Source organism: Theobroma umbraticum, unplaced genomic scaffold (assembly GCF_002168275.2).
Source record: "Theobroma umbraticum cultivar Fairchild unplaced genomic scaffold, ASM216827v3 scaffold_204.0, whole genome shotgun sequence".
Classification (NCBI taxonomy): domain Eukaryota; kingdom Viridiplantae; phylum Streptophyta; class Magnoliopsida; order Malvales; family Malvaceae; genus Theobroma; species Theobroma umbraticum.
This window is the reverse complement of record NW_018397267.1, coordinates 1,544,665-1,568,291: the sequence shown is the minus strand read 5'-3', so window position 1 is coordinate 1,568,291 and position 23,627 is coordinate 1,544,665. Positions and strand designations below refer to the sequence as shown.

General features: G+C 39.2%; 4 protein-coding genes across 9 annotated transcripts in view; 2 read left to right on the top strand and 2 right to left on the bottom strand.

Moving 5' to 3' along the window:
* Positions 1-1,948, top strand: part of LOC110423822 (uncharacterized) — an 8,317-nt gene extending 6,369 nt beyond the window's left edge. The window contains exons 5-8 of the mRNA XM_021438216.2: positions 1-184; positions 338-604; positions 858-1,013; positions 1,403-1,948. The exon at positions 1-184 is cut by the window's left edge and continues 5 nt beyond it. Coding sequence (XP_021293891.1) covers positions 1-184; positions 338-604; positions 858-1,013; positions 1,403-1,522 — 727 coding nt within the window. The 3' untranslated portion in view covers positions 1,523-1,948. The remainder of the gene's footprint in view (positions 185-337; positions 605-857; positions 1,014-1,402) is intronic.
* A 309-nt stretch (positions 1,949-2,257) lies between these two features.
* Positions 2,258-8,795, bottom strand: B160 (protein). 3 transcript variants are annotated; one of them, XM_021438463.2, is made up of 13 exons: positions 7,312-8,792; positions 7,079-7,224; positions 6,608-6,713; positions 6,377-6,509; positions 6,224-6,287; positions 5,387-6,134; positions 4,688-5,017; positions 3,516-4,031; positions 3,360-3,432; positions 3,194-3,279; positions 2,873-2,992; positions 2,719-2,786; positions 2,258-2,606 (listed from the first exon to the last, which is right to left on the bottom strand). In XM_021438463.2, the coding sequence occupies exons 1-13, from the start codon at positions 7,972-7,974 to the stop codon at positions 2,561-2,563; spliced, it is 3,099 nt and encodes a 1,032-aa protein (XP_021294138.1). In that variant the 5' UTR covers positions 7,975-8,792; the 3' UTR covers positions 2,258-2,560. The 3 variants fall into 3 exon arrangements, with proteins under 3 accessions (XP_021294138.1, XP_021294139.1, XP_089641106.1); XM_021438464.2 differs by having other exon boundaries at positions 5,387-6,131; XM_089784980.1 differs by lacking the exon at positions 2,258-2,606 and having other exon boundaries at positions 2,715-2,786; positions 7,312-8,795.
* Positions 8,796-12,465: 3,670 nt separating this feature from the next.
* On the bottom strand, positions 12,466-16,153 carry LOC110424480 (equilibrative nucleotide transporter 3-like). 2 transcript variants are annotated; one of them, XM_021439052.1, is made up of 10 exons: positions 16,065-16,153; positions 15,420-15,470; positions 15,198-15,302; positions 14,831-14,986; positions 14,580-14,723; positions 14,388-14,493; positions 13,879-14,054; positions 13,632-13,792; positions 12,971-13,229; positions 12,466-12,865 (listed from the first exon to the last, which is right to left on the bottom strand). In XM_021439052.1, exons 2-10 carry the CDS (start codon positions 15,459-15,461, stop codon positions 12,752-12,754), a joined length of 1,263 nt encoding a protein of 420 aa, XP_021294727.1. In that variant the 5' UTR covers positions 15,462-15,470; positions 16,065-16,153; the 3' UTR covers positions 12,466-12,751. The 2 variants fall into 2 exon arrangements, with proteins under 2 accessions (XP_021294727.1, XP_021294725.1); XM_021439050.1 differs by lacking the exon at positions 16,065-16,153 and having other exon boundaries at positions 15,420-15,501.
* Positions 16,154-19,412: 3,259 nt separating this feature from the next.
* Positions 19,413-22,021, top strand: LOC110424129 (Octicosapeptide/Phox/Bem1p family protein). 3 transcript variants are annotated; one of them, XM_021438636.2, is made up of 3 exons: positions 19,413-19,515; positions 20,331-20,599; positions 20,689-22,021. In XM_021438636.2, the coding sequence occupies exons 2-3, from the start codon at positions 20,353-20,355 to the stop codon at positions 21,711-21,713; spliced, it is 1,272 nt and encodes a 423-aa protein (XP_021294311.1). In that variant the 5' UTR covers positions 19,413-19,515; positions 20,331-20,352; the 3' UTR covers positions 21,714-22,021. The 3 variants fall into 3 exon arrangements, with proteins under 3 accessions (XP_021294311.1, XP_021294310.1, XP_021294309.1); XM_021438635.2 differs by lacking the exon at positions 19,413-19,515 and adding an exon at positions 19,535-19,821; XM_021438634.2 differs by lacking the exon at positions 19,413-19,515 and having other exon boundaries at positions 20,012-20,599.
* The last annotated feature ends 1,606 nt before the right edge of the window (positions 22,022-23,627 follow it).

Here is a 23,627-nt window from a genome sequence, read left to right as displayed (position 1 = left end):
CCGAAGCTGGAAGGATGTTTCTTTTCCTAAGCCTGTGTATCCACTTGTGCATCCAGCTGTTTTAGTGGAAACTTATGAGCAAGGGGAAACTGTTGCACACTATGTTGATGGACCTGAAGGACATGACAGGATTAAGACCGCACTTGCTCATATTGGAGCTGATGCATTTTTGAAGATGATTGTGGTAACTATTTTTAATGGGTTCCGTTATGGTAACATTGTTATGTGATATCCACCTGATGATGCTTGATCCCTGTTTCCCATCATCTCATCTGTTTGAGTGAGAAAAGGATGATACCATTCCAGTTTCCATGAGCTTATAATTTTCTTCTTTCAGGATAACTTAATTCATGGTGACTTGCATCCTGGAAATATCCTGGTCCGGGTGTCTCCGAGCAAGGCTTCTCGAAAAGGGCTCTTTAAATCAAAGCCTCAAGTCATTTTCCTTGATGTAGGCATGACCGCTGAACTTTCTAAGAGTGATCGTGTAAATTTATTGGAATTTTTCAAGGCTGTTGCCCGTAGGGATGGTCGCACTGCTGCAGAGTGCACACTCAGATTATCGCAACAACAGAACTGCCCAAGCCCAAAGGCTTTTATTGAGGTGATGTATCTAGATGTAACTTTCTTGGTGGGAATAATTTAAATTAGGACAGTGAGGAGTTAGGAAAATGTTTTCTTTCTTATCTTCTTCTCCTTATTTTCCCATTTACTGTCCTGGCATCTCTATTCCATGTTAGCATATCTTTTTTTTTACCATCCCGCCCCCCTCCCCCTCTTTCCTTTTCTATACAATTTTTTTTTGTTCTATAACTATGTTATTTTCTGCTTGGTTTTCTAATACCTTGTGTCAACAGGAAGTCGAAGAATCATTCACTTTTTGGGGTACTCCTGAGGGTGATCTAGTCCATCCAGCTGAATGCATGCAAGAACTGCTTGAGAAAGTAAGGCGTCATAAAGTGAATATTGATGGCAATGTATGCACTGTGATGGTCTCAACTCTGGTTCTTGGGGTAATGTCTTTCCTTTCAATTGAACCTTTGACCAATTGACATGTCGTTTTTTGACTCCGTCCCTCTTGTCCTTTGCTCTCTTTTATCTGTTAGGAAAGAACTCCTTGTCTTTATGTTTACTGATGTATATAATGTGCTTTATGTCATTCTGAAGGAATATGAATAAATACCTGTCGTCATAGTTTAAGGAGTAAATCTGCCTGACTAGGTGAAACAGTCTAGAAGTTAAGAACAGGGACTTAATTCTCATTTTGGAATTGTTTCATAATAGTCCTAGGAGTGACTTGCTGAAATGCCTTTACAATATGATGATAAACTTGTCATTATTTCCAGTTTTGGTAATTGATTTAATTCTGTAACACGTATTGGTACCTGCTTTAAACTTGTAGGGTTGGCAGAGGAAACTTGATCCAGAATATGACGTGATGTTAACGCTACAGACAAGGCTGCTGGAAGCTGACTCGGCAGTGTCTTTTCCTGACATAATCAATGGGCGGATGGCTCCATAAAGCATTCTCTGAAGTACGATTAGCTATTGATGCGTCCTCTCTAAAGGGATCGTTAGGATCTTGTGTTTCTGTTTCTTGAAAACAATTTTGACAGAGCTGAGACCCTAGAATATACCAGTCCTTGAATAGCATCATAACTATCATTAATCTTTTCCTTGAAATTTTGAGCTAACGTGAAATTTCATCTTTCTGTAATTATTTGTTACTTTCCAATATTCATTGCTTTTTAAGCCCCATATCTCACAGGTGAAAACTGTGAAAAGAAGGGGCAACAAAAGAGAAATAAAGTGTCAACTATTCTTTTTCTTTAAAAAGAAGCTCATGTACCAGAACTTTATGAGTTTAACTAAGCTATATACAGATTGTATTCATTTGTTGCTTCATATACCTTGTCATATATGTACCTAGTCAATTTATTATGCTTTAGTCTCTTGTTTGATTCACCTTATTCCATGTCTGTGATCCTCTTATTGACATATGTTTCCTTTCTCGGCTTGCTTGAAACTCAGACCCTAGGCGAAACCTATTGTTTTCTGTTCTATCAATGCACAGAAAGGAGTGAATCATTTAAAAAGAAAAATTTCCTAATTGAACAATCTAAAATTAATTTAACCAAGTACAGGAACCACTGTGTGGAAAAGTTGAGGATTTCCAGTTTCCCTTCTGATCGAATAATTGCTCGAGAAAAAAGGGTGTATCAGATTGACAAAGATGAGTGATTGCATCATTGGAGAAATTAGCTGTTGTTGTATTGAAGAGAAGGTATAATACAATGAATAATGTTCCATCCTGGCTTGGCTGTATTAAGTACATGGTTGATCAATATTACACATTTACAAAGTCAGTTGCAGCAAAGTGGCTTAGTTCCAATTCTTGACTTCAATATTGGAGGGGGAGAGAGAATGGACAATTGCATCAAAATTTCTGCATGCAATGCACGCTATTTGCTAGGAACAATGCTTCTAAATAAGAAAAGACCCTTGAGCAGATGATAACAGTAGCAAGAGCCACCTACTTGAGAATCCCTTATATTACATGTCATTGTTCTTCAGTCTTCAAGTACTCACTGAACTCAGCACTGGACCTACACTCAAGAATGAGATTTAGTGTAATTTTAGTGAAATTTAATAAATATCATGCTAACAGCGAGACAAAGATGGACAGACAGAGACTTTAATATTCCACAAGTAACTTACTCTGCACATGTAAGCTCACGAATTTCTTTTATTGCTGCACTAGTCCTATAAAAGGCCATCTTCTTAACCTGCTTTCAGAGCAAACCAGTGTCATGTTCGCATTAATACAGAAAATGAACACTGTTAACTGGAGTAAATTTTTTACAAAGTTTACCTCAAACTTCTCTGCTTTGGCTTTATGATTTTCCGGAAGCAGACGAAGTTCATCAATCAACCGGATACACTCAGTCACATTTTCCGGTGAAACAAAGTCCAAAACCACATTAACGCAGGACTACAGGTTGTGACATGTCAAGGAAAAAAATAGAATCTTTATGGCCATATAAATTGGTATAAATTCATCATAAAAATGAAACAAATGAAGAAGCATATAGATCAAGTATAATATTTTTTGAATTTTTGCACATAAATTCATTCAAGACAGTAAATTCTATATCAAGAATTCAAGACCAAAGATATCAGTAGTATACATTACCTTAACATTCCTAATCTGGTATGGACAGCCAGCCGGAATTATAACAGCTTCTCCAACATGTTGCTCAAAAGTCCAAGGTTCAATTTCTAGAAGCAATATGAGATGGATATTTCAGTAACATTATCCTCAACTGTAACAAGAGATAAACCAAACTTAGTAAACTCACCATACTCCTCCTTCAGCCTTGATTTGTGACTTGTGTCAAGAAAGAAATTCTGATCAAGGATTGGATGAACCACCTGCAGCAGGAGTCCAAAAAACAAAAAGATCAGCATTATGTCCATTCTGCTAGTACATTGTCAAGTCTTGGGTCTCATCTTACATGCTTTTGAAAACCACGTGTGTGACCAAACTCATTTGAGTACTTTCTAAGGTACTCCATAAGCTTTGGAACATCCTGCCTGCGGAAGACATCCCATTCAGCACCACAAGACTTGGCTTCTGAGCCGTGCATGGTATGGCACGGAAGTAGTGCAGCTTCAGAATTTGAATTACAATCAGAATCAGAGTCAGAGCTATCTCCCTTATCATGGTATGCGTTTCTATCTTTGAAACCTAAATCCTGTGCTTTGTGCACAGCAGAAGGTAAGCGGGATACTTTTGGTACTCTCTCATGAGCACGCATTTCTTTACTGAGCCTATCATTCAATCCTACTTCTTCCATGTTTTCATCATGTGGTGCAGATTTTTCCTTCACTTTATTAGCCATCTTTCGATCAAGAGCAGTCTTAGCAAGCTCCCTTTGGTCTTGAAATTTTTTCTTTTTCATTAAGTTTCTTATTTTATTAAGCTGCTTCATGGATACAGGAGCATCTGTAGCATGTGCCAAAACATTAACCTGGGATAGAAAGAGAGAAAAAGGAAAGAAAGAATAAATGTCAAAGATTACTTAAATCTCCATGATGTTTTCAATAAAGATGATAAGTGCATGCATGAAAAGGTTTCACAACAATAGGTATAGATTTAAGGTTGTGCTTTAGGAAGCATCATATTTTACTTTCTAATAACATCAACTCGTATTCTCAGTGAACTCGATAATAACACCAATTGTTGAAAACTTCATATAATTTCTTGCTGATTCTCCTTACTACACTATCTTTCTGGGGATAGTAGGATCTGCATACAAACAAACATTTTGTAAAGGTGGAAAGTCATATCAACAAGGATAAGACACACCACACCCTAATATAATCATATTTTAAAAAATGAAGAAGAAGTGCATAGCATGAAACATGGGTAAGAGATTATGACACGTCAATATGCAAGATTAAAACTGAGTCAGAAGCTTATTTTCCACTATGATATGGGCACTTGACTGAGTTGTTTGTTTCATCAATGCACACAACATACAAAAACTGTTCACTAGCAATTATCATTGAGAAAGGGCAATTTACATTCAAGGGGAGATAGCTTGAATAAAATGTGCATCAGCCAAAGGTTTAAAAGATGGGATAAATTGACCATGAGACAAGTTACGGATAGAACTAGACATACCACATCACATAAGTCGTAACATAATTTTGTCACTGAATTGGCCTGCACAAGTTCCTCGCCACTGCAATATGAGATAGAGATACATGGGCCTATATCAGGCTTTGTGATTTCTTCTGGCAACCTTGCAGCGATGTTTAAAAGACCACTTCTAGGATCCATGTATTCTGGAAGTGGTAAAGCTCGAATGATTTCGGTATAATGATCTGGGAATTGTTCTTGAAACAAATGAGAAGAAAGCCAGCCCTTCAGTTTCATCTTCTCATCACACACATTAGATTGCGCCAGACCCCTCAATGACCCCAAAAATAACTGCTTAATACCAATTTCAACCTGCCATCATATAAAAGGTAAATTTTTTATAACTTACTTGAGATTAAGATCCTAGAAGGCAGTGAAACAGAATGCAAAAAGCAAAAATATCAACACTCACAGAAAAAAAAAATGAAAAAAGTGAAAACAATGAATGACAAGCCAGAAACCTCATGACCTGCAGGCATGCCAAGAATCAAGTAGATGCACGTGGAAGTTTAAATGCACATTCAAGAATACCCATGTTTGGATTGTGGGGCATATACGTGTGTGCATACGCTCAGAGCGAAAAAGCTGAAGTAATGAACCAAAGAGGAGCAATTTTATCTACCTACAACTCCAAAAAATGTATATTGTGATATGGCATGTGAAGTAATTTAAAAAGCTAACCTCAAACCAGTCCAAGCAACCTGTAGCTTTAGTTAGTTCCTCATTCTCAGATTTGGCAAAACTATTCTTAAGATATTTGCAAAACAAGAATACTGGATTCCAACTCAAATCTGATGTATCCCTAAGCACATTTCGAACTATTACAGGATGGCCTTTACCCCAATGCTTCTGGAAGTGCTCCAGGTTATCAGCATGAATGTTCATTATAGTGGGGTAAAATAGGAAGTTGTCATTTGAATTTTTTCTCCTAGCAGCCTCTTGCAACTGCTTCACCCCTTTAGCTTCATAATCTGTTCCAGGGCATAGCGAGCAACATGATAGAGTATCAAAAGCTTCTGGCAATTCATAGCTGCCAACTATTTCTTCAGCACTTATTTCCAGCTCTTTGAACCACCTTAGCGGCAAAATACACCTCAGATCAAGAAGGCCATCACCACAACCACCAAACTCTGTGGGTGGGCATGATATAGGAACATTGCCATCAGGAGCTTTGCGACTAGGCAATGATGCAGAAGAATCAAAATATCTACTGTCATAATTTTGCTTAGAGGTTCTTACAGATTTCTTATGTGAAAGGCGAATGCCAGGCACACAAGTTTTCCTTCTATTTGGGCATTTGCAGTCAACTTCTTTGATACTTCCAACTAAATTCCCTTGAAAGATATCCCGACAACAGCTTAAGCAGAGGTTATATGAACACTTTGAGCAGCTTCGGTGGAAATCCAGTATGAAAGTCTTGCAGTTACTGCTGCTCCAGAAGTAATGTCATCACCAAACAGAACAAAAAACAAATTACATATATTTTATCAAATACATTTTAAGCAGCTGGGAGCATACCAACAATATTGCTTATTGCCACCAAATTCAGCTGGTTGGACTTGAATATCAGAGAGTTTTTTGCCTATGAGGCACAAGAAATCATTACAACCTCTTCCATTGATAAAAATAGAATGCTTAAATGAAAATTTCAAGAAGAATCATTGTCATTACCTTTTACTTTTGCCTCCACTTCAATCTCAACACATTGGTCTTGGTTTATTTGCTTCAGAACAGGAAGAAGCATGCAGATCAAATAATGAAAATGTAACACCTTGTCCACTTTGTTTTTGTCCCTCAAAAACTCCTGAAAAATGTTTTTTTGCATAAGGCAAAACATCAGATCTCAGCAAGGAGAAAAGCATGCAGCATGTCAAATTTGAGGCGTTTCAGATGTCATCAGACCTTACTTTCAGTGTCTCTATGTTGACTCACTGAGCAGGCCTTGCAGCCACAAGTTCCACGACACACTGGACAAGCTATCTTAACTTCTTCTCGCATAACAAAAAACCTATATGCAATTGAACTCCAAAAGAGTTTATCAAACAATAGGGATGAGACAAATCAAATATTGCAAATTACATTCAAACAATAGATATGAGACAAAGACTATATATGTTTTGAATGCGATTCAAGCCAGAATGGGAAAGTATTCTCCAAAACGATGTTTAGGGAAGGTCCTTACAAACAACTAAGAAACTAGGTGAATCACTTCCAGAGGGGCTAAAACAGGTATCTATGCCTTAAATTCGTTGCATTTTGATATACTATTCATATCCATGTAATATAAAATTTGATTTCTTTGTCCATAAGCAGACATATAACTACTTTACAATCATAAATCAAACAAAACCAAAACCAGAGAAGATCACGCACTGTTCTTTTATGCAATCCAAGCAAAAGAACTGCTGTCTACAACTGGAACACTTGATCAAACTACGAACACCACCCTTTCTACACCAATGGCACCTTATTCTTCTTCCTCTCCTCAAATTCACCATATCCTTCTTATACGGCACAACCTTCATAAAAACGAATACATTATTTACAAAAGAAAATAAAAAAAACCAAACATATCAAAAAACACAAAAACTAAAACCAAATAATACCTGCAATGTACCAACAGGTAATGGTTCAATGTTCTTAGACCGAAATCGCCTTCTGGTAATGGCCACAGTATTAGTTTCAGTTTCTCCTACTTTAACATTAAAACAAGAACCTGAAACAGAACCCGAACCCGAACCAGAACCGGAACAAGAACCTGCATTATCAAAATGTGGACTTGAAGAAGAAATAGCCATTAGTCCATTAGGCAATTCTCTCATCAAATCACCTTTTTCTTCTTCTTCTTCTCCATCAGAGTCACTACAATCACTTTCTTTCCTTTTCTTCTTCTCAATTTCCCTTTTCAAAACCATTCTTATAAGCTCCAACGGCAAATCTCCTCTTTTAAGTTTCATCTTCCGAACGGCTTCGTCTAACGCCTCAGATTCCCCTCCGATCAGGCGCTTTCGCTTCATTGGCTTCGCTAATTTCAGCAACTTTGCCCTAATTTCAAGCTTGTTCTTCTCGAAAGCCTTCTTTTTTCTCTTTTTCCTTTGCATTTTGAGGGATTCCGGTACCTTCTGTTTCTTTTGTCGGTGACGGCCTTGAATATGGTGAAGCTCGCATAGCTTTTTCCCCTCCGTTACTCGTCGCCTGCACCGCCATTGTCTCCCGTCGGTTCGTTTGCACCGGAGATGGTCCGGTAGAACCCCTTCTTCTTCCTCCATTCTTCTGTTCCGCAGGTTTCCCAGGAAAATTTTTTAATTTTTCCCAGAAAAAATTAATGGTATTCTCGAGAAAATAGGGGAGAGGGTTTAGGGGTAGAGTTGGAAGAGCAGAGAGCGGTTTGTTTGGAAGGGTAAGAAGAGTTAGGAGGAGGGGTTTATTGGGAGAAGTAGTGGAGTGAGAGAGTGTAGGGGAAGTGGCTGATTTGGTAATTTTATGCAAAGATGGAGTCCTGTTTGGTCTTGGAAACTTACCAAATGGTGCACAGAGAGGAAGCTTTGATCGAGAGAGTTTGACAGTTCGAGACAATTAAGGAGACTCTTTGGGTGTTTCCATTTTTAGGCTTTTTAGAAGGTTTTTTGAAGAGAAAATGCAAAATTTTTTTGAGTTTTGACTCCTAAGCGCTAAGAGACATGTTTATCACAAATGCTTTTGACAGGGACGCTCCCTTTAGCTTTTTCATGGGATTTTCTTTTTCTTTTTTGGTGTTAATTTGGCTTCTGGTTGGTGGGTTGAAAACCTTAGCCCGATGCTGGGATTTATCAGCAATTCAATGTTTATCAAGTTTGAGTATGCACCAGCTAATCCGATGACAGCTTTGATCACTTTACTCGAATGGCAATTGCCAATTGCAGTAACCAGTTGAATTGCATACGCATTTTGATTCAAAAATTTTGCTGATATGAATCATTTCAGGTTCGTTAGAGGAATGCTGGTGCAGATTTTGCACCGGGGAGGTTTTACATGGATCATTGTATTGCCTATGCTAATGCTGTAATAATGATCATGACAGAGCATTTACTGACAGGAAAGAATTCTGGTAATGATCATGCCATGGCAGAGCCATTTCCGACTTTGCCTGATTAGATACTAGTTTAAATTTTTTTGGCAGCAGACAGTAACATATCTTTTACATTGATAAGCATCTATAATACGAATATCAGCTGTCGTTACAAGTAAACTGACAGATTTTAATGCACAAATTTATTACTGCGATGAAGCTAGAGCAATAGTTCCACTGTAATGACAGAAGGCAAAACCATTTGCTGTTAAGTCTTGTTCAAACAGTGATCAGTCACCTAATCGGAGAAGTTCTAATGTTCATTCGATTTATACCACCAATCGCAGTCTGTAGCAGGGGATAAAGCAGAAACCGCCCATCTATTAAGTAGGCAAAAATGGTGGAAGATCACAGAGGGACAACATTACAAGTTTACCATAGTCGATCTGTTTCTAAGGTTTGAATTAAGAGGCCAGACAAATTGATGTGGAGCTGCCTATAAAATGCGAGTCGTGTCAGTTCTGCTATTTATCTGAATCTAGTCTAAATTTTGCAGCATTATTCCAATCTTCTACACTAGCTACTATGGTGCTATTTTCATGAATTTGATCATGATTTGCTTTTGGACTGTCCACAGGGACAACTAGATATCATGGTGACATAAAAAGTAAAAGTAGTGCAATATTTATGCCAATATTGTGGAACCCTGAAAAACTTATCCGTTTCTCGAGACACCCAATAGACCAAAGAGAAATGACTTTGTAGCACTCCAAGGCCCATTTGTCTCTGGTTCCAATGTTGGATACTGCTTTCAACACGAATTATTGGTTTTTGGGTTGTCACCGTCTGACTAGAATTGCAGTTGGCATCTGTGAACAGCAGGAGAAGATACCAGGACTTGTTAACCTAGAAATTGTGCTTGTCTATGCTCCGGAGTCTATGACTATTAAATGGTGTTCCTGCTGTTTAGAGATTTACCAGAGTTTCCCAATTTCGATTAGTCAAATGTGATGAATTTTCAATTAAGCTATTGAAATGCTGCAGTACATCATTTGAATAAACTTTTTGGACCATTCAGATCCTGTGAACGGAAAGCTAACCTTGGAAAAAGAAATGGATTTTTCGATATTTAACCAAGAACAGAAGAATTGCTAATAACTATACTGATATCAGCTTGGCTTTACCATTCCTACGACATTAATTTCCAAACCACTGGAGAAAAAGGCTGAAGACGGATAACTAAGGAGGAGAGGAAAAAAAAAACCTGTAACATTAATATTCTCCTGAATCCTGATGGCCTTCGTTTCCAGAAAGAGCAAAACACATGATTGAGTGCAGCGCTGGCGAATTCATCTGAGATAGAGTTGGCAAAAAATCAAAGAATTCATCAACGCTGCACTCAATGATGTGTCTTCCATCTGGGAATCTCCATATGTTTGCTTCAGCTGCAACATATCCAAGCATCCTGGGACTATTTATAAAAATATATATATATATATATATATATGTATATATATGTTTTGACATGCTCATCTGCAAAGTTGCAGTACATGTAACTTGAATTTGATTTGTACTACCATACTACTTTCCAAATTGGACAACAGCCTCTCCCCTCTACATGTTGGCCAATATATTTAATTCCCCATCTTCTCTCTCGGGGTCTGAATGAAGTTTGCTTCTATTAAGCGACTTCAGGTTGTACTAGTTTCTTGTACTGAAATCTTGTACTACATTTGACCCCAACATCCAACTGGTTTACCAAAATTTTTATATATATAGAATGCAAAACTGTGTCGGATTAGTCAGAAATTCTTCATCACAAACCTTCAGGCTCCAGGTAGGGGCCACTTGATTGGTAGGCCAATTGGTAGAACTTTGATAATTTTCTATTGATAACAGACTTCCATTGACCAGCTTTAATTTCACACTCCATAAAGAAGAGAAGCCTATATTTATCAGAAGTGATGATGTTAACACCTGCTTTTGATTTTGCAGGGAATCAACAGTAATTTATTGACTTGGATTTTAATTGAAAATCTTGCCATTTTGTGAATAATGCAAAATGTACAAGGGTTCCTTGATTACATGTACAGTGTTTAGAAGAGGAGATGAATATGCCTAGATTAAGTGTTTTAGACTAGGAGAAGTTAAACAGCCTGGAAGAAGAATCAAAAGAATAATTAAATGTACACATTTACATTACATACCTAAAATCTGCTTATCTTCTGCGAAGAATGATCTTACCCTCCGCGTCTTCATGCACTATAGGTAGAACTTCATTTGGAGGAATATGCCACCAAATTTGAGGTTTCTTCAGCTGATGTCCAATTTGAGCCAGTTTATCAGCGGCTCTGTTGCCTTCCCTATAGATATGAGTGACAATACAATTCTTAAGCTCCGGTATGATCAGGTTTATATGACTAACATGTCTTTGTAATTCTGCACATTTAACCTGCCTCCTCTGGACAATGATATCGACCAATGTCTTGGCATCGCCTTCAAGCCACACATCAGTCCAACCATTTTCCAGCACCAACTCAAGGCCCCTTCGCAGTGCAGCTAGTTCTGCAATAGTGCTAGTGCTTCTTCCTATGGATTCGGCATAACCAAGTAGGAATTCAGCCTTGTGGTTCCTGAACACCCCACCAATGCTAGCTTTTCCTCCTCTACCTTTGCAGGATCCATCAAAGTTTAGTTTAGTCCATCCGATTTCAGGTTTTTCCCATGACACCGGAATAGCTTCTTTGTGCCAGTTCCTAATCAACAATCGAACGGGGTTCTGTGTCAGTCTTTGGCATCTAAAGATGTTTCTGAAGGCCAACATCATGTTTCTAACATTCCCCTGTTAAAAGCTAGTTGAACTATCTGTTGAAGTTCTGGACATGGAAGATCAATATTAACAAGGGAAGAATGTACAAGATTAATGGCTAAAAACAATTCAGTTTAACGTTAAAAATGAGAGCAGAACAGTGTTACAAAAATCCCCAGGGAAATGAAAGTGAAAGAGACACAAGTACGGGTTGAAACCATGATAGGAAGCAAAATTTTGACAGGCAATAACCAGGATAAACCTTTAGAGAGAACTAATCCAGAAAGATGAAGAAAAGAACCAAAAGTCATAGAAGTTCATTTCCTTGCCTCTGGCATTGGATTATAAAAATTTTTGGAGTGGAGATAAAGCAAGGAACATTCACAATTTGAGAGCAAGAAGCAACATTTTGATATTCATAAGGATCAAAATGGCCAGCGAGATTCCTTTAAGAACTCTCAAGCATCTATTTATTGGATTCTTAAGAAAACCATGCCTGCTTGACTACTTGCATGAGAAGAAAGGATTGAAAATGCTGGCACAAAATGGCTACCGTCAAACTGTAACTGTAAAATTTAACTGTCTTATCCTTTCCAAAGGAAAACCTGATTAACCGATAGTTCAGGGGTACTTTCCAGTTGAATTGAGGTTAAATTACAAAAGGATGGTGTGGAAGGGCTTTACTTAATTTAGTTGACTTGCAATAAATTTCATTTCTCAGACTACTGCAAGCCTGTCTGAGTCCTCATTTACTGTCCTAGTATCCTGATGGTGAAAGGATATTATAGAAAACAAAATCCAAGTGGTTTGAAATGCTCTCAAACTTTACCAAGTGATCAAGCTAATTCAATGGGTTGTGTTTCTGATCTCTGCCCCTGGAAAGAGAAAAGGTATCAACCAGGAAAGAGTTTAATTTCATTCATTTTGCAACAATGGAGTTTGGACCATTCGGTCAACGACAGGCCAGACAGCAAATATATAGTCAACTCAATGCGGTTTAAGCATAAGAAAGCTTGAGTTTGTTGGTCACTTTGGGTATGAAACAAAGGGCATACAAAGATTGGCCTTTTAGCCCAACAATTTTCACAAAGTAAAGATATTCTAAACTTTCATCCCGTCAAAGCTGGAGCATTTTTGCACTTTGGAAAGAGCTACTGTCTTCATCATAGAACAAGATGGACTTGGATCTTCAAAAGGCATTCTTTTTACCAATGAGCCACAGCCAATCCAAAGCAACCCCTGCAAATATGCCAGCTAATAAACATAGAACTAGTAAATTACCTAGAGCATTTTGCTCAGGTCCCTGCAAAAAAGGAAAAGAAAAAAAATGAAAAATTTTCGTCATATATTACTGAGAATACTAAAATTTGTAGCAAACTCCATCCAAAGAAAAGGTAAAATCACTAACCTTGTAACCTTTAGGTGCTGCAGTAAGGACACAGACTGTAAGGTGACCATTTGTTAATCCCAGGATGGATACAAGTAGTATCATCCATCCCTGGTCACCATAATTGGCAGTGAAGTAGAAAGCAGGGATCAGTAAGAAACGGGAAAGTATCGCAATCATAAGGCCCTTCCTGGACTCTATCATCAGGAATTTCACTAGGGGAAGATATCTTGATATCAGATCCCACAAATTGTAAGATGCTATCAGCACAAGAGGATACCTGAAACAACAATCATAAGGAATTTATCTACAGTTTACTTAGCAATTTCCTGGGAGGACCAACACTATAGGAAGTTTAGTCCCTAAGTTGCCTTTAAGGGCATACATACAAGTGTTTAATAACTTGGACCAAAATCCAAGCACATAAAATTGCAAACTCATCTATAAGTACTGCTAGTTAGGTAAAAACTTTCAAATTAATGAGAATCATGTGGTAGACACTCAGTTCATTGGGTCATTGTTACATTTATACAAAAATCAATGCTAAAAATATAGAAACTGATTGTGTGCAAAACCAGTCGGACCCATAGCAGACTAATGTTCAAGTACTATAAAAATAAGACAAAACACCAAAACTATCCAATCTCTACTTACTTATTCTAGTCAACGAATGAATACTTACCATGTACCCAACTTGTGTTCACCAGTGTTTTCATATAAGAACCCAGGGAAAATCGACAATGTCAACACGTAAATAAGAAAAAGGTCGAGCGCGTAATCTATATTCTGAAAGAATAATTGTTTGTTGCTCAGCCTATCATTCTGTTTAGCATTGTCTTCGTCCTGTGGAAATGCCAAAAAATCTATTAGTTTATGGAATGTCAAAAACAGTTTCACAAACATTACTTAGAAGAAGAAGGTTGCAGTACTCCTTGGTCTTCTTTCGTTTGGATGCCAGCTGCCGCAAGATCAGCTTTAACAGTTTTTGATCCTTCTGAAGCTGCCTTTGAACGGAAGTACTTCACTATCGGCAGCTGGGGGAAGAAAAATGCATACAGCAGGACACAGAGTAACTCAAAGAACGTAGAAATTCCTAGAAACAACACTGCAGAAAAGAAAAGAAACTATTTTCAATAAAAACTGAAAATCCTTGATTTTTGTTTACAGTTTAGCAACAGAAGACAGCTGATTTTAGGGATGTCTTTGTAAGTTTATGCAGAACAGGTGACAATGAATGACACCAATATGATGCTTCTTTGTTACTCCATTGCACATATAAAAAGTTTAAGCCAAGTTCTTCCTATTCCAAATCAAAATTTTTTGTTTTTGCAACAAAAGACTGGACTTTATGAGGTATCCGAACTGCAGAAATCAGAAATGGAGAAGTCCACTCCCAATAGGAAGTGTGTCTAATAGTAGTAAAGGAAAAGCAACATACTTGTCCCTTTGCGAAGACCATCGTTAGACTTTTCAAAGACTGCCTTTGTGATTAGCCTCAAAGCAGAGGTCAAGGCCCCAGATGCAGCCAAACCAGCAAGGAAAGACTGGATCATAGAAGCAACGAGAAGTAAGGATTAAGTTAAATGCTGAAGACTACAGGATAAAAGTGAGAAGTTGCCAGAAAATTGACCTGGATAAATTCAGGGAGCATGAAAGATAGATCTCCAACCATTCCGCCTTGAACATGGGCATCTGCAATTCCAAAACCACCAACAAGTGCACATATACCAATGAAAGGTCCAACTCCTCCTCTCCCTGATGTGGCTAAATCCAACTGGTCAAAAAAAGTGATGGCAAAATAGAGGTTATTCTGAACTAGGAGTGAGAGAATCAAGTCAATGGAAAAATCAAGCACAAGGTACAAAATATAGGGGCAGTTACCACTATAAGCATGAAAGTACTTGCAAAGAAAAGGAAGTATCCAACTAAGTTCCGCCGTCTAGTATCAATCCTTGATTCGTTGTATGCCAGTATCGCCATTGTTCCAAGTGCAAATGGTTGATAAACAAGGGTAAGCACCCTTGAAGGATGGTAGGTCTTCAAATGCAAAGGAAAACATCATCAGCCTAACTGATCTTAGAACCCCATTTTTCATGAGATTCTGTTGAGATTACTATGACAGTGCCATTAATTCAATTGTTAGACTGGTTACTCAAGAGGAATGGAGGAACAAATATATGTCCTCAAAGCCAGGAACAGTGATTTCTAGCTTGAACATGAAACAGAGTATAAGAGTAAGCTTAGATACCGGGAACAAGTTGTAATAGTAATCCCCTATTGTCAGCATGCTATTCCAAGCGACAAGAGATCCAAGTCCAAGAATCCAACAAATCACCATGGCACTAAATTTTCCCTGATTAATTTCCACAGAAAAACTGAGTGAATGTCACATGTAATTAAATCAAGAGCAAGGTACTTCACCCTCCCCTGATACTAAGAATGAAAAAACAAAAACCAGAAAAGCACAAACCTCTAGCCTTGCAGGCAACTCTCCTCCATTGGCAATAGTCATGGCTACTACCTATCGATAGGTATACCAAGGTTAAAACTCTGGAAATGTTAAGATGACAAAGGGCTTTTGCTATATAACAAATACATAAAGAAACAAACACTGACGAGCAGGTTTTTGTCAAAACAGATAACAACACGATGGTTTCCTTTTCTCAATGAACTGACTACTCATTCAATAAATGCAACCCTGAAAATGCTAGCACATAAAAAAGTTGAGGGTGATATGAATTACTTTGCGGTGATAACGAAACTGGGTGTTTTTCCAATTGGAAAAATATGAATGAAAACGGTATATATAATGCAGACAAATGAACAGTCCATGCAATGTAAAACTACTTGAACGTAAGGAAGAGACAATAGTACCTAGACCTGGTAGAATCAATAGTTTAATATGAAATAAATTAATCAAAAAACAGCAAAGCCCACAAGGAAGAATGGAAATATATATAATACAGAAAAAAAAAAAAAGAGCTGACACTCTTTTTTCTGAAGGGATGGGTGTGCAGTGTGAAAAGTAGAATGCAAGGTGTGAAGTCAAGAAATAAAAGCTGTGGAATTTTAAAAGAGAAAACTGGGAAAAAGGAAAGGTATTAAGGTTCGTTACCTTTTAGGATTCCTGGAAATTTTTATATATTGCAATAATGATTGATGGATGGCTAAGGCTGAGAAAGAGCAGTGAGTGATTGGAGAAGAAAAAGTAAGTATATCAAAAGAATCTTTGGTTCAAACAAACTTTGTAACTGAATCATAATATAGAAGGTATTTATTACTATAACATACTAATGGTCAATGTGTTAACGATGATTATTTGGCTTATAATCCGGCAAGACAGTGACAGAAAAAAAATTTATTAGGACTCTAATTTGGTAATCCACGTGATTAGGAAGTCAAAAGATTGGCCAGGATTTTATCTTTTTAGTTCCCAATCAATGTGAACTTGCAAAGGCAAGTGCCCAATATACAGCAACAAGGCAGCTGTCAACATTATGGCCTGTGTTTTTCCAACTGATCAAGAGAGAGTTCCAGGGTCAGGGACGATCGGCAACGGTTACAAGCCTCGGGATGTGTACTGAGAGAGATAAAGGCTTAGAGATTTTATGACTTTGGTGACCTCTAACTTTGATTTGTGGTGAGCTAGAAAGGCCAATAGTGGAGTCGGCTGCACTGATTCTGTAGCATTTATTCTGGAATCAGAAGCCGTCATGATCTAGATTCTAGCACATGGGGAAGTTTCATGACCAAGAAGAAGCCACAAAGTGCAAACGAGAAACAAAGCCAAGAAAAATTCATGGTTAGAATATCAGGATACTTCCCTAATGATCATTCTTTATCTTTGGATTTACATGGTTCTATGTCTTCTTCGGGTGAACTTTGAATATTCGAGAGGATTCAGATTAGAGGGAAACCACCCCATGGAATAGCCACAATTTTGTTCTAACAAAAAGGTTACACTTTTGGGGGATATTTCCATCACTTTTTGATATTCCCTTTCCAAGAATGGCGTGCGTAGGATTTTAAATCTATAAATCTATAATAAAAAATACGCACTAACTGATTAGAATAACATTCAATTTTTTCAGAGTTGCCTTCTTGGTGTCCAAAACTTGGCTGTTTCCAACCTTTTTATCCAGAAAATGATTGGTGCAAGTTAGTTGCATGGTGCACTTTTCTGGTGATGTTCAGTTGAAAGAAAAATACATCGAGAAACTGATATCTTCTCACCATTGTCCGATAGAAATTCCAACTGGATTTGGAAATCAAATTCACTTCATAGCCCAAAACTCTTCCTTTTGCCTGGCTGCTCATGATAGATTACCTACTAACCTTATTGTTGAATGCTCTCGTGATTTTATGTCCTGATTGCGGATTTGCTGTGTATATACTTCACACACGTTCAGGGCCTGTTTTCTTGCTAGCTCTGTTTGCTCATCAGTGGGTGTTAACCTATTTACAAAATCTTTCAGCATATCTCTCTTGGCTGGAAAATCAATTGTGGGTAATATTCCTCTTCTTTCATTGATAATATCCCTTGGAATTCCTTGATTATCTGTTGTTGCTAGCTTTTTTGGAAGGCCAGAAATGAAAAGAATTTCGAGGAATTTTCTTCTGTTACGTTGGCAAGAGACCTAATTAGAGATGGTTCCTCCTCCAAATCTCCAAGAGCCCCTAGTGTCACGGGGCGATTCTTCAGACCACCTTCCGTGCGGCCTCGGGTTCAGCCCTTAGCTCGGCAGTAGAACCCAAGTCAGCCTTACTCGCCCAACAAGCACTCAACACTCCCACAATGGCTTTAAGCCGGCAAGCAAGCTTGCATAAACAAGGAAGGAAAAACGGGAAGAGAATGCTAGAGAAAAACTAAACTCTATATTGAATGAATTGAAATACAATGGATGCAAGAATAGATTCTAATGGATGATTTACACAATGGTGGATGGGGCTATTTATAGCCAAGGTTCCCCACCCACTTTTCCCTCCAAAGTTTTTAATTCAAAGTATTCCCCCCAAAAGATTTCTCTCCAAAGTTTTCAATTCAAAGTATTCCCCCCCAAAAGATTTCACTCCAAAACATTTGGGAGGTTCTAGAAGTTCGGTTGGGAGGGAAAATTTGAATTTTCCAACAGCCCCCCTACATGGGTCTAGTGGGCTGGCACCCTCTTGGGCCTCCTGACGGGTCCGGACTGTGTCACCTCTTGGGCCTCCTGGTGGGTCTGGACTGTGGCCCGTGACACCCAGCCCCCCCTACATGGGTCTAGTGGGCTGGCACCCTCTTGGGCCTCCTGGCGGGTCCGGACTGTGTCACCTCTTGGGTCTCCTGGTGGGTCTGGACTGTGGCCCGTGACACTAGGACTAATATATTGAAGTCTAGTGGATACCCCCAAAACCAGGTTAGGCCAAGCTTATTTCAGATGGGTCTTCCTTAGATAACCCAGGAGGACTTGTAAGAAAACAATTGTGAGAACATGATCAGGACCAGCCCAAGGCCTCTTGTGTTCAAGCAGAGTTATGGGGTCTTAGAGATGGTCTGTCCTCAGCCACTAGTTCTGGGGTATAAGATTTTTGGGCCAGCCCTCTAAGGCCTTCTACACCCACACCAAATCGAACTTAAAGCTTTTGGCACCGACCAAATAAAGACTAACAATATAAATATAAATAGTTAAGTGATAATGTATCAATATTATATATTAATAAAATAAAAATTGAGACTAATAAACTTCATAAGAAACCATATTTGATGTAACGGGTTTTCTTTAAAAAAAGCTCAAAGACCTTTTCCATTCTCCAATAGTTGTAATAAGTTGTTCATTATCGATTTATTTAATATATAATATCACTTTTTGCTGCAACATTGAGAGGCCAATATGCATTGGAAGTCCTTGTCTTGAAGGGGTATTCTGTCGCCGACCATTCTTGATATAAAAAGATAGACGTCCTTTCGATCCTCCCCCAACTTGCCAATATCAAAAATAATTATCTTTATGCCTATCAACGTACTGGTTGTCAATTTATAGTAATTTTTCCTTGGTTCACTTTGTGGTTCATATGACCAAAACAAACACTTAAAAAATGACTTAATGATGAGGTTTGAGAGGAATAATTATATATATATATGTCATAGTTATATAATTTTATAATGTTTAATGAGAAATCCTTAACCATATTAACAAGGTGATAATTTTCACACGTGAAAGAATTACCTAACTTCCAATGAGGAGGGTACCGAGCAAACGTTGAGCAGGGTGATATGATTGGACAGTGAAGTAACTTTAGAAGAAAGTCAAGTGAAAGTAGCATTAGCGTAGGGACAAAAAGGACGGTGACTGGTGGCCACGTTGCTGCTTACAACCGGACAGTGACATCTGGACCCCACCACCATGGGCCCCACACTAAAGGACCCACCTCCCGAACCTAACATCTTCCTTCTCTAGTGTCTCCTTCCTCTGCCGAAGAAGAAGACTCCAGACCTGACCCCCCTCCTCCTCCTCCTCCTGCTGCGCTTACTTTTCTTCCTTCAAATTTATTCGAACCATCAATCTCCAGCCTTCTACTTATAACCGGTAAAGTCATCTTTTCTTCTTTCTTATTCTTTGACGGGTGCTGGGTATTAATTCTTCTGTCATTCACTCATCTGCTTGTGGCATTTGGCTGGAAAAGGAAATGATTTTGGTGATGATTTTAGTATCTGTTTTAAATCTTGAAGTGTTGATTTTACTGTTCTCCTTGAAAATGAGCCGGCCTTGTTTTGTTAACTGGGGGGGCTAGCCAGGGGGACGATCGGGATTTAGCTTTCCATGCCTGATTGTCGAGAATCTTTGTCATCATCGTTTGGTATACCAAAGCCAACATAGGTGGCCAGGCAAAAGGTAGGTCCATACAATTCCTTACAGAAAAGTTCAAAGTTAGAACTTTTTTTTTTGTTATTTCAACTTTGGAAATTACTTTTCCGTTTTATCTTATGCAAACCAAAATACAAAATGGAAAATGTTGGGAAAGTATTTTCTTATAATATCCCATTCCAATCCCACGACCCACCACAGCCGACTAGGAAAGTGAAACCAATTGGCTGCATGATTTGCTGCCCTGTATAGCAAGGAAAGCACGGAACGTAGCACATCACCCAGAAGGATCAAAACCTTCTTTTATCCACATTACGTGGGTCACGGCTTGTGGGACCACTAGGAAGTCATAGAAAAATCAAGGGACCCAGATTCGGCAGTCATATCTGATGTCTCACAGCCCCCTCCCCTAATTCGTTTTAGGAGGCAGACATTCTGACGAAGAATCCAACACACAAAAAAACCTTTCTTTTTTCCTCAGTCCTTCTTTTCGTTTCCCTCTCTTTGTGTTTTTTAACCGTTTTCAACATCAACAGGCAACTGCCAGCCCCAACAAACATGTCATCGCACCACCTCTCAGAGGTAGACTCCACCACCGATTCGCTCGCGTCCTCTCCACGCTCCGAACACCATGCTCCTCATGATTCTCATACACGTGTACGGTTCATGTGCAGTTTTGGTGGCAAGATCCTCCCCCGTCCGCATGATAATCAGCTCCGTTACGTCGGCGGTGATACACGCATCGTAGCCTTCCATCGCTCCACCTCCTTCTCGGCGTTCCTCACCAAACTCTCCAAACTCTCAGGCAATCTGATAAGTCACAAAAAGAAGAAAAAGCTTCTCCTCTTTTAATAATTTCGGATGCCATTCTCATCTTTTTGTCTTTTTAATTAGGAACTGGCAACGTGAGTGTTAAGTATCAGCTTCCAAATGAGGATCTTGACGCGCTGATTTCAGTGACAACCGACGAAGATATCGAGAACATGATGGAAGAATACGATCGCTTAGCACAGAATCATAACCCAAGGGTAGCTCGGCTGCGGCTTTTCCTTTTCTCCAAAGGCGATGACTCACGAACCAGTAGCATCAGCTCGCTTTTAGACGGCTCGGTTAATCGTGAACACTGGTTCTTGGACGCGCTTAACGGTGGGGCCAACGCTTCTGGGCTCGAACGTGGCCGTTCAGAGGCTTCCTCGATTGTGTCCGAAGTGCCGGATTATTTATTTGGGTTGGAAAATTCCGATGAGGCCCAACCTCGTGACCCGAAATCAAAGACACGTCAGCTGTTGCAAGAGAATGTCTCGGTTTCGGACCCGGGTTCTCCTGCCCCGGTTGTTTCATCTTCGCCCTTTTGTTCGACGTCATCAGCTCCTATTGTACCTTCTATGCCGGATCTTCCACCTGTAAAGACTAAACCGGATAGCCCTGAACCGGTTTTGGAGTCAAATCAGAGTCAAACAGAGAGTTTTGTGGAGCAACCTGTTTCGCAGTCAACTGGTTATTCGGGTAGTCCTATGTGGCATTATGTTCCGGATTCTCATTACTCTGCTCCTCCCGTACCGCAAATACCAGTTTATTATGTTCCGGGTCATGTTCAAACCGGAAACCCTCAGGTCCAACCAGTTCAAATTCGGGCACAGTATGTCCAGCAGTACCCAATATCAGCGGGTCAAATGCCCTTTGGGTATCATCAGCCGGTTCCTGGTGTAGGTCAAGTATACAGGCCGGTAGCTCCCGTGGATCCTTATGACCCAGCTTTGAGAATGGCTCCTGACGGGGTGAAACAACAAGTATATTATGGCGTTAGAAATGCGGGTCCGGTTCCAGTTTACCCTGGAATGGTGGGCCCGGGTGGGGAGGAAATGGGTAGAAGTGGTTTGGATACGACGCCAGGCAGGATCTCCCAATCAGGACAGTAAGTGTTGGTCACTTACATAGCAATAATGGCATGGTAATTAGGTCTATCCTTCTTTACTATGGTTTGTTTTGGTGTTGAAGAGTGATGATTACTGGCTTGTCATTACCTGTTTTTGGCTTGAAACTGTGAATGGGGTTTTGAATCAAAGTGTATAGAAAAACACAAAGTTTGCTTAGATTATTTATGTTTTTGTTGTTTTCTTAATTTGTATAATGATGTTCATCTACTTGAGAATCCACAAGACCAAAGATATATACTAAGACTGGGGCTATGAAGTTCCTTTAGACCTAGATCTCCTCCTTATCTTAAGCTCAACTTGTTTTATGGAATAAGTTCTCTAGTCAAGGTTTGCCCCTTTGATGCGAGTGGTCAGAACGAGAGTTCGCCATGGTGGTAGATTGATAGCTGTAGGTGGTGATATCAGATATGGAAGTATTCAGTCTTTGCATGTTGGAAACAGAATATGTACGGATATACGGATGATGAATCAAGAGTTGGCAGTTGGCCTTCCTGGCAAGCTTGGTTCTCTCATGGTAAGCTCAAGCTTGACAGATATGTGACTACTAGGTAGGCAGTGAAGTTGGGCCGGTCTATCCAGTTCGGGTGACGGGCTCTTATGTCAGATTTAGATTGGACAGTCACGTGAATGCAAATGAGCACCATCCATGCACGTTAAAGCCCACCAGTTTAACCAAATATGCTGACGGGCCGGGTAGGCAGGCACTCCGGCCCCCCTTCTTGTTAGTTACAATACTAAACAATTTGCAGTACATACAAGTATACTAATTAACTCTATACAAATAAACCTAGCCTTCCGGAGGAGTGAGGACCAGGTGTAGGGCGGTCCAATACCATCCTTGTTCAGTCATCTGTCACCGTTGATGGGAAAACTCTTAGGCTTCTTAAGTGTCAAGGGTGGATTAGGTTGAACTCGGTCGGGCTGCCATGGTCCTAATGGATTGGTTGGCGGAGTAAGGGTAGCAGGCTCAACAACATTTGGAGCAGAATTGAATTGCTGGTTGGTCCATTTTCAACAGTTTCATGCAGAAAGGGGTCCTAATTGATGTCGACCATTGTGCCAGGCCATCTGTCTATATTGTTTTCGGTTCGCATTAAATTTTGCTCGTGACGTACTCCTAATTTTAGCTCTGGAGGGCTTAACTACACCGAATTTCCCTTTTGCTAGAAATGGTTCATACTGTTTCACTTGTCGCTGAATTTTGCTTCTCAAAATATGTGTAAGATCCCACCAATCAAGCTCTCTCTACTTTGATATCGTAGAAAATTAGGTGAACCCATCAGCTTTTCTGTATGATAGGGTAATTTATTAATCTTTGCGGTTTAACATTGCATTCAAGTACAGTAACTTTTTAATTCCAAATGACCATAGAGATTTTCATGACGAATGGATGAGATAAGATGGGATGCATGCATCCTACAATTTACGCATTTAAAAAGACAGTAATTGTATATATGTATTTTCATTCAGAAAATTGAATATATATATATCAAGACATTCTCTCTCATCTCGATTGCTACAAGTGCAGCCGAGTCCATGACAGCACAAAAATTAAAAATAATTAATATATATATTATATAAGAATGATTTGTCTTTGTGTTCAGGAAGAGCCCCACCTGACTGCCTTACGCTTGGACGTTATGATGCTGCTATCTGCATGGGGTGAAGGCGTGCATGCACGCACTCATACTCTCACATGAATCTCTCACCCTCCGTTCAAAGGCCCTGCAACAATTTCCCCTCTGAATGATACTATGAAATATTTTTATACTATGAAATCATTGTAAATTGATGAAGGTAAAGGGTTTGGAAATAATTCGTGTATAATCAAATGTCGACAGGAGAACCAAAAAGGGGGAAGAAAAGCAAAAGTTTATTGGTCTCCTAATGAGTGGA

Bases quoted from the DNA above. Each gene is read 5' to 3' on its own strand.
- B160 (XM_021438463.2), bottom strand. From the start codon at position 7,974: ATGGAGGAAGAAGAAGGGGTTCTACCGGACCATCTCCGGTGCAAACGA. The intron at 2,993-3,193 runs GTAATGTATACT...CACAACCTGTAG, and splicing joins ACCAGATTAGGAATGTTAAG to TCCTGCGTTAATGTGGTTTT. The intron at 2,787-2,872 runs GTAAACTTTGTA...CTCTGAAAGCAG, and splicing joins CCAAAGCAGAGAAGTTTGAG to GTTAAGAAGATGGCCTTTTA.
- LOC110424480 (XM_021439052.1), bottom strand. From the start codon at position 15,461: ATGACTATTGCCAATGGAGGAGAGTTGCCTGCAAGGCTAGAG. The intron at 13,793-13,878 runs GTACTGCAACCT...GCATTTCCACAG, and splicing joins AAACGAAAGAAGACCAAGGA to GACGAAGACAATGCTAAACA. The intron at 12,866-12,970 runs GTTAGTGATTTT...CCTTTTTTGCAG, and splicing joins CAGCACCTAAAGGTTACAAG to GGACCTGAGCAAAATGCTCT.
- LOC110424129 (XM_021438636.2), top strand. From the start codon at position 20,353: ATGTCATCGCACCACCTCTCAGAGGTAGACTCCACCACCGATTCGCTC. The intron at 20,600-20,688 runs GCAATCTGATAA...CTTTTTAATTAG, and splicing joins CAAACTCTCCAAACTCTCAG to GAACTGGCAACGTGAGTGTT.